This window comes from Leucoraja erinacea, unplaced genomic scaffold, assembly GCF_028641065.1.
Source record: "Leucoraja erinacea ecotype New England unplaced genomic scaffold, Leri_hhj_1 Leri_344S, whole genome shotgun sequence".
Lineage (NCBI taxonomy): Eukaryota > Metazoa > Chordata > Chondrichthyes > Rajiformes > Rajidae > Leucoraja > Leucoraja erinaceus.
The window spans coordinates 10001-20000 of NW_026576245.1; the positions used below are offsets into that span (position 1 = coordinate 10001).

Genomic DNA, 10000 nt, shown 5'->3' on the forward strand with positions numbered 1-10000 from the left:
TCTCCCTCTCTCTCTCTCTCCCTCTCTCTCTCCCTCTCTCTCTCTCTCTCTCTCTCTCTCTCTCTCTCTCTCTCTCTCTCTCCCTCTCTCTCTCCCTCTCTCTCTCTCTCTCTCTCTCTCTCTCTCTCTCCCTCTCTCTCACACTCTCTCTCTCTCTCTCTCTCTCTCCTCTCTCTCTCTCCCTCACACACACACACTCTCTCACCCACACTCCCCCGCACTCCCCCACTCCCTCACTCACTCACACACTTCCCTTGACACCCCCACCCCTCCCCCCTCCCCAACACAAATCACCTTCCTGATCCACCCCAGGTTTTGATATAGGTGTGAGGCAACATTTATTTTGCTACATATGTCCGCGCGTCCTTATATAGGTAACGGTATTGAGCTGAATGTTAGCGGCAGGGGGGGGGGGGGGGGGGGGGGGGGACCGTGATAGTCGCGGTGAGTCGGAGAGGACCGTGATAGCCGCGGTGAGTCGGAGAGGACCGTGATAGCCGCGGTGAGTCGGAGTGGCCGAGCGCGGGCGGGCGGGGGGTGGGGCGGGAGAGAGTCGTGCGGTGGAACTGTAAGATGGCGGCGTTTGGTACGGGCCCAGCGCAGGGCGGCAAAATCCGTCGGGGATGTGCTTGCAGGGCGAGTCTTAACCTCGATACGTAGCGGTGACACGAGGCGGTGCAGCATAGGTTTCACCAGGATAAATGCTGGAGAAACTCAGCGGGTGCAACAGCATCTGTGGAGCGAAGGAAATAGGTAACGTTTCGGGACGAAACCCTTCCGGGTTTCGGCCCGAAACGTTGCCTATTTCCTATAGTGGAGATTGTTCAACTCTTTGCATGGAGCGAAGGAAATAGGCGACGTTTCGGGCCGAGACCCTTCCTCAGACTTCTTAAGTCCCCGGGATGGCGGGACTGTCATACGCTGAGAGAATGTGGAGCGGCTGTGGGCTTGTACACTCTGTGGAGTTTAGAAGGATGAGAGGGGGGGGGGATCTCATTGAAACATGTAAGATTATTAAGGGTTTGGACACGCTAGAGGCAGGAAACACGTTCCCGATGTTGGGGGAGTCCAGAACCAGGGGCCACACACAGTTTAAGAATAAGGGGTCGGCCATTTAGAACGGAGACGAGGAAACACTTTTTCACACAGAGAGTGGTGAGTCTGTGGAATTCTCTGCCTCAGAGGGCGGTGGAGGCCGGTTCTCTGGATGCTTTCAAGAGAGAGCTAGATAGGGGGGGGGTCCATTCACTCGCGGGAAATTCTTGTCAATAATGGACGTGTTGCCATTAAACCCTCCCGCAGGTCCCTAACCTCACATGGATAGGACGGGTTTGGAGGGATATGGGCCAAGAGCAGGCAGGTGGGACTAGTGTAGATGGGGCATGTTGGGCCGGTATGGGCAAGATGGGCCGAAGGGCCTGTTTCCGTGCTGTATCACTCTGTGACTTTAAGGAAGAGATAGATAGATTGTTGATTAGTGCGGGTGTCAGGGGTTATGGGGAGAAGGCAGGAGAATGGGGTTAGGAGGGAGAGATAGATCAGCCATGATTGAATGGCGTAGTAGACTCGATGGGCCGAATGGCCTAATTCTTCTCCAGGGTCAACAGGGCCGTGCGGTGGATGTGATGTACACGGACCTCCAAAGGCTTTCGGTAACTCCGTACGAACGTGTTGTGCGTCTCCACGCCGACCAGCGCGCCGTTCACCAAAAGTCCCCGTTGCCGTTCCATCTCCAGACTGAGCAAGCCGGCAGATTCTGCCTCCCCTCCCCCCCCCCCCTCAGTCACCGCTTGCGCCACCATTAGTGATCAATGACTCCCCTCCTCCACTCCCTCAGTCACCGCGCGCCACCATTAGTGATCAATGACTCCCCTCCTCCACTCCCTCAGTCACCGCGCGCCACCATTAGTGATCAATGACTCCCCTCCTCCACTCCCTCAGTCACCCTGAGCCACACGTTGCTCCGCCGCTCCCAGTCCCGGTCGGATGGCTCCCCTCTCTTGCCGCTCATCTCTTCTGCCAGCCGATCATCACCTTGGAGACAAAGTTGACGATGGCCGGGGCCGGCTGGTTGGAGTCCATCTCGGCAAACAGGTGGCAAACGTTGTCCGTGGTACTGCCCTGCTTCCTGGCCACGAACCCAAAGAGCCTGGCCGGAGAGAGATCGAGAGAACGAGAGATATTTAACCATGTACACCAATGACAGCGCGGAAACAGGGGCCCATCCCGGCCCTTCTAGTCCCCTGGGTAGACCAAAATGCCGGAGAAACTCAGTGGGTGCAGCAGCATCTACGGAGCCAGGTCTGGGCTGTGTCCACAACTCTGCGATTTCTCGCGTGTCTTGGACCGAGCTGTTCCCAAACCGTGTTCCAGAGAGCTGAGGACAAATGGTCGATCACCCCGCCATCCTCCTTCTGCCCCCCCCCCCCCTCCACCCAACCAAACAGCGAGATCTGGGTGTCATGGTACACCAGTCATTGAAGGTAGGCATGCAGGTGCAGCAGGCAGTGAAGAAAGCGAATGGTATGTTAGCATTCATAGCAAAAGGATTTGAGTATAGGAGCAGGGAGGTTCTACTGCAGTTGTACAGGGTCTTGGTGAGACCGCACCTGGAGTATTGCGTACAGTTTTGGTCTCCTAATCTGAGGAAAGACATTATTGCCATAGAGTGAGTACAGAGAAGGTTCACCAGACTGATTCCTGGGATGTCAGGACTTTCCTATGAAGAAAGACTGGATAGAGTCGGCTTGTACTCGCTGGAGTTTAGAAGATTGAGGGGGAGATCTTATAGAAACTTACAAAACTCTTAAGGGGTTGGACAGGCTAGATGCAGGAAGATTGTTCCCGATGTTGGGGAAGTCCAGGACAAGGGGTCACAGTTTAAGGATAAGGGGGAAATTCTTTAGGACCGAGATGAGAAAAACATTTTTTTTCACACACACAGAGAGTGGTGAATCTGTGGAATTCTCTGCCGCAGAAGGTAGTTGAGGCCACACAGTTCATTGGCTATATTTAAGAGGGAGTTAGATGTGGCCCTTGTGGCTAAAGGGATCAGGGGGTATGGAGAGAAGGCAGGTACAGGATACTGAGTTGGATGATCAGCCATGATCATATTGAATGGCGGTGCAGGCTCGAAGGGCCGAATGGCCTCTACTCCTGCACCTATTGTCTATGTTTCTAACCTCCAGCAACCACCTGCAACCTCCGGGAACCGCACAGAAACCTTGGGTGGGGCGCAAAGTCTCCAGAGGTTTCCGTTCAGGTTTCCTAAGTGGGACAGGGGCATGTCTCACCTAGTCCCACCTGCCTGCACTCATACCATAACCCTCCATTCCCTTCTCATCCATATGCCTATCCAATTTATTTTTAAATGATACCAATGAACCTGCCTCCACCACTTCCACTGGAAGCTCATTCCACACCGCTACCACTCTCTGAGTAAAGAAGTTCCCCCTCATGTTACCCCTAAACTTCTGTCCCCTAATTCTCAAGTCATGTCCTCTTGTTTGAATCTTCCCTACTCTCAGTGGGAAAAGCTTATCCACGTCAACTCTGTCTATCCCTCTCATCATTTTAAAAACCTCGATCAAGTCAAATTTAAGAAGGAACTGCAGATGCTGGAAAAATCGAAGGTGGACAAAAATGCTGGAGAAACTCAGCGGGTGCAGCAGCATCTATGGAGCGAAGGAATAGGTGACGTTTCGGGTCGAGACCCTTCTTCAGACTGATGTGGGGGTGGGGGGGGGGGGGAAGAAGAAAGGAAGAGGCAGAGACAGTGGGCTGTGGGAGCTGGGAAGGGGAGGGGAAGGAGGGAGAAAGCAGGGACTACCTGAAATTGGGGAAGTCAATGTTCATACCGCTGGGGTGTAAACTACCCAAGCGAAATATGAGGTGCTGCTCCTCCAATTTGCGGTGGGACTCACTCTGGCCATGGAGGAGGGACAGGACAGAATGGGAGTGGGAGTTGAAGTGCTGAGCCACCGGGAGATCAGGCTGGTTAATGCAGGGGTAGGGTGTTGACGTGGATAGAAAATTGGTTGGCAGACAGGAAGCAAAGAGTAGGAGTGAACGGGTCCTTTTCAGAATGGCAGGCAGTGGTGAGTGGAGTGCCGCAAGGCTCGGTGTTGGGGCCGCAACTGTTTACCATATATATTAATGATTTGGAAGAGGGAAATAGGAGCAACACTAGCAAGTTTGCGGATGACACAAAGCTGGGTGGCAGAGTGAATTGTGAAGAGGATGTTAGGAGGTTGCAGGGTGACCTGGACAGGTTGAGTGAGTGGGCAGATGCGTGGCAGATGCAGTATAATATAGATACATGTGAGGTTATCCACTTTGGCGGCAAAACCAATGGGGCAGATTATTATCTCAATGGGGTTACGTTAGGTAAGGGGGAGGTACAGCGAGACCTGGGTGTCCTTGTACACCGGTCACTGAAAGTTGCCGTGCAGGTACAGCAGGCAGTGAAGAAAGCTAATGGAATGTTGGCCTTCATAACAAGAGGATTTCAGTATAGGAGTAAAGAGGATCTTCTGCAGTTGTATAGGGCTCTGGTGAGACCACATCTGGAGTATTATGTACAGTTTTGGTCTCCTAATTTGAGGAAGGACATCCTTGTGATTGAGGCAGTGCAGCGTAGGTTCACGAGATTGATCCCTGGGATGGCGGGACTGTCATATGAGGTAAGATTGAAAAGACTAGGCTTGTATTCACTGGAGTTTAGAAGGATGAGGGGGTATCTTATAGAAACATATCCAATTATAAATGGACTGAACAAGCTAGATGCAGGAAAATGTTCCCAATGTTGGGCGAGTCCAGAACCAGGGGCCACAGTCTTAGAATAAAGGGGAGGTCATTTAAGACTGAGGTGAGAAAAAAACTTTTACACCCAGAGAGTTGTGAATTTGTGGAATTCCCTGCCACAGAGGGCAGTGGAGGCCAAGTCACTGGATGGATTTAAGAGAGAGTTAGATAGAGCTCTAGGGGCTAGTGGAGTCAAGGGATATGGGGAGAAGGCAGGCACGGGCTATTGATAGGGGACGATCAGCCATGATCACAATGAATGGCGGTGCTGGCTCGAAGGGCCGAATGGCCTCCTCCTGCACCTATTGTCTATGTTTCTATGAGGTGCTGCTCCTCCAATTTACGGTGGGACTCACTCTGGCCATGGAGGAGGCCCAGGACAGAATGGGAGTGGGAGTTGAAGTGCTGAGCCACCGGGAGATCAGGCTGGTTAATGCGAACTGTGCGGAGGTGTTGGGCGAATCGATCGCTAAGCCTACGCTTGATCTCACCGACGTAGAGCAGCTGACACATAGAGCAGCGAATGCAATAGATGAGGTTGGAGGAGGTGCAGGTGAACCTGTGCCGAACCTGGAAAGACTGCTTGGGTCCTTGGATGGAGTCAAGGGGGGCTGTAAAGCGACAAGTGTAGCATTTCCTGCGGTTGCAAAGGAAAGTGCCTGGGGAGGGAATGGTTTGGGTGGGAAGGGACAAATTGACCAGGGAGTTACGGAGGGTGCGGTCTCTGCGGAAAGCAGACGGGGGAGGAGATGGGAAGATGTGGCCAGTGGTGGGATCCCATTGGAGGTGGCGAAAATGTCGGAGGATTATCTGTTGTACGTGATGGCTAGTAGGGTGGAAGGTGAGGACAAGGGGGACCCTGCCCTTGTTACGAGTAGGGGGGGATGGGGAGTGAGAGCAGAGTCACGGGGTATAGAAGTGACCCTGGTGAGAGATATGGAAGGGTAAGGTGTGAAAACAAGTGAGGTTGAAGGAAAACATAGAATGGTTCATCAAGGAAGGACATTATTGCCATAGAGGGAGTGCAGAGACGGTTCACCAGACTGATTCCTGGGATGTCAGGACTGTCTTATGAAGAAAGACTGGATAGACTTGGTTTATACTCTCTAGAATTTAGAAGATTGAGAGGGGATCTTATAGAAACTTACAAAATTCTTAAGGGGTTGGACAGGCTAGATGCAGGAAGATTGTTCCCGATGTTAGGGAAGTCCAGGACAAGGGGTCACAGCTTAAGGATAAGGGGGAAATCCTTTAAAACCGAGATGAGAAGAACTTTTTTTCACGCAGAGAGTGGTGAATCTCTGGAACTCTCTGCCACAGAGGGTAGTTGAGGCCAGTTCATTGGCTATATTTAAGAGGGAGTTAGATGTGGCCCTTGTGGCTAAGGGGATCAGGGGGTATGGAGAGAAGGCAGGTACAGGATACTGAGTTGGATGATCAGCCATGATCATATTGAATGGCGGTGCAGGCTCGAAGGGCCGAATGGCCTCTACTCCTGCACCTAATTTCTATGTTTTTATGTTTCTATGTCAATTCCTGCTGTTGTTTTGGTCCCCTCATTTGAGGAAGGACATTCTTGCTATTGAGGGAGCCCAGTGTAGGTTCATCAGGTTAATTCCCGGGATGGCGGGACTGTCATATGCTGAGAGAATGGAGCGGCTGTGGGCTTGTACACTCTGGAGTTTAGAAGGATGAGAGGGTATCTCATTGAAACATATATGAGATTATTAAGGGTTTGGACACGCTAGAGGCAGGAAACATGTTCCCGATGTTGGGGGAGTCCAGAACCAGGGGCCACACAGTTTAAGAATAAGGGGTAAGCCATTTAGAACGGAGACGAGGAAACATTTTTTCTCACAGAGAGCGGTGAGTCTGTGGAATTCTCTGCCTCAGAGGGCGGTGGAGGCCGGTTCTCTGGAGAGAGAGCTTTCAAGAGATAGGGCTCTTAAAGATAGCGAGAGAGAGTCAGGGGATATGGGGAGAAGGCAGGAACGGGGAACTGATTGGGGATGATCAGCCATGATCACATTGAATGGCGGTGCTGGCTCGAAGGGCCGAATGGCCTCTACTCCTGCACCTGTTGTCTATTGTCGGCTGAGGGGAAGATGCTATCGAGGCTACAATCAGTAATATGAATCATTAGGGCAGTGGAACTAGTCAGGGTGTTTAAGTAGGAACTGCAGATGCTGGAAAATCGAAGGTAGACAAAAGTGCTGGAGAAACTCAGCGGGTGCAGCAGCATCTATGGAGCGAAGGAAATAGGCAACGTTTCGGGCCGAAACCCTTCCGGGTTTCGGCTCGAAACGTTGCCTATTTCCTTCAGGGTTTCATCCCGAAACGTTGCCTATTTCCTTTGCTCCATAGATGCTGCTGCACCCGCTGAGTTACTGTATTTTAGTCCAGACAGTGGGCTGAAAGATGGCAGATGGAGTTTAATGCGGATAAATGTGAAGTTACTCCTTCTTCCTCCAGCAACCCTTCTTCAGACTGGTCAGGGAACTGGGGTGGGGGAGGGACAGAGAGAGAGAGAGGGGCAAAGGCTAGCATGGAGGAGTTGGGCCGAAGGGCCTGTTTCTGTGCTGGGCAAGTTGTGACGTGGGGGGGTCAGAGATGAGACTTACTTTGAGGAGCTTCCATCAGACTTGGTCCACCTGCAAGAGAGGAGGTCATTAGTCACTCATGGTCAACGGGTCAACTGTCCACTCATCTTCAGTTTAGTTTAGAGATACAGCACGGAAACAGGCCCTTCGGCCCCACCGAGCCCGTGCCGACCAGCGATCCCCGCACACTAACACTATCCTACACACACTGGGGGACAATTTACATTTACACCAAAGTCAATTAACCTACAAACCTGCATGTCTTTGGAGTGTGGGAGGAAACCGGAGCGCCCGGAGAAAACCCACGCAGGTCACGGGGAGAACGTGCAAACTCCGTACAGACAGCGTCCGTAGTCGGGATGGAACCCGGGTCTCTGGCGCTGTGAGGCAGCACCTCTACCCGCTGCGCTGGTGTGGGCAAGTTGGGCTGAAGGGCCTGTTTCCGTGCTGTATCACTCTGTGACTCCCCACCTACAGCTACACACACACACACACACGCACACACGCACACACACACACACACACGCACTCACACACACCCACACGCACACACACACACACACACGCACGCACACACACACACACACACTCGCACACACACACACTCGCACACACACACTCGCGCACACACACACACACACACACACACACACACACACACACACACACACTCGCACACACACACACTTACACACACACACACACTCGCACACACACACACTCACACTCACACACACACTCACACACACACACACTCGCACACACACACACACACACACTCGCACACACACACACACACTCACACACACACACACTTGCACACACACACTCGCGCACACACACACACACACACACACACTCGCACACACACACACACACACACACACACACACACACACACACACACACACACACACACACACGTACACACACACACACACTTACACACACACACTCACACACACACACACACTCACACACACACACACACACACACACACACACACTCACACACACACACACACACACACACACACACACACACTCGCACACACACACACACACACTCGCACACACACACGTACACACACACACACACTCGCGCGCACACACACACACACACACATGCACACACACACGCACACACACACACTCAATTCGGACTGTAAACGCCTATCTCACCAGGGACTAACTCTCCAGAACGTTTTTCCTTCTATTATTTATTATGTAAAAGAATATGTGTGTTATGATTGTGTTTATAATTTGTTTGGTTGTTTTGTTGTTTGTCTTTTGCACAAAAGTCCGCGAGCATTGCCACTTTCATTTCACTGCACATCTCGTATGTGTATGTGACAAATAAACTTGATTTGACTTGGCACTCGGACACACAGTCACACACGCACACACACACACACACAGTCACACACGCACACACACACACTCTCACACACACACACACACACACACACGTACACACACACACACAAACCCACAGACCGTACTGTGTGTGTGAGTGCGAGTGTGCGTGTGAGATTGTGTGTGCGTGTGTGTCTTTATTAGTTTGTGTGTGCGTGTGGGTGAGATAATAAACAGTTCAGTGTCAATCACAGTGGCCACGACCAACTTGTCTTGTGGACACAGCCCAGACCATCACACGCACACACGCACGCACGCACGCACACACACACACACAGTACACTGTGTATAACTACACACCTCCCGGTCACTATGCACCCCCAGTTATCCACTGCCCAGCCCCTCAACCCCCCCCCAAAGATCCCCTCTCCCCCCTCCCCCCCACCCACCCTCCCCCCCCTCCTCTCCCCCCACCCCACGGTGACAGACCCCCACCCCCACCTTCTCTCCTGTGGGTCCACGTCACAGAAGGTCACGCTGCCGATGGGATAGTGCCGACGGAAGAACAATCTAGAACAAGAAAAAAAAACGCTTGACTCTGCACAAAATCACCGACAACCGTCTCCATCAACAGAGGGAGAGAGGAACCGCAGATGCTGGTTTACAGCCAATATAAGACACAGAGTGCTGGAGTAACTCAGCGGGTCAGGCAGCATCTGTGGAGAACATGGATAGGTGACGTTTCACAGAGTGCTGCAGTAACTCAGCAGGTCAGGCAGCATCTGTGGTGAACATGGATAGGTGACGTTTCACAGAGTGCTGGAGTAACTCAGCGGGTGCAGCAGCATCTATGGAGCTAAGGAAATAGGCAACGTTTCGGGCCGAAACCCTTCCGGGTTTCAGCCCGAAACGTTGCCTATTTCCAGAAGGTTCGGCCCGAAACGTTGCCTATTTCCTTAGCTCCATAGATGCTGCTGCACCATAACTCAGCGGGTCAGGCAGCATCTGTGGGGAACATGGATAGGTGACGTTTCACAGAGTGCTGTAGTAACTCAGTGGGTCAGGCAGCATCTGTGGAGAACATGGATAGGTGACGTTTCGGGTTGAGACCCTTCTCCAGACTGATGGAGAAGGGGGGAGAGATCTGGATGAGAGCAGGTGAAGCGTATAAGATAGGCAGATGGATGACAAAGGCTGGAGATGAAAAGACAAAAGGCTGTGAGATCTGGAGATGACAAGAC

At 52.1% G+C, this 10000-nt stretch overlaps 1 protein-coding gene across 1 annotated transcript in view; it reads right to left on the reverse strand.

The window, feature by feature from the left end:
• Nucleotides 1-1779: 1779 nt before the first annotated feature.
• The window catches only part of LOC129693551 (tensin-1-like), a 120794-nt gene continuing 112573 nt past the window's right edge, over nt 1780-10000 (reverse strand). The window contains 3 exon segments of the mRNA XM_055630351.1: nt 1780-2149; nt 7425-7454; nt 9261-9329. Coding sequence (XP_055486326.1) covers nt 2008-2149; nt 7425-7454; nt 9261-9329 — 241 coding nt within the window. The 3' untranslated portion in view covers nt 1780-2007.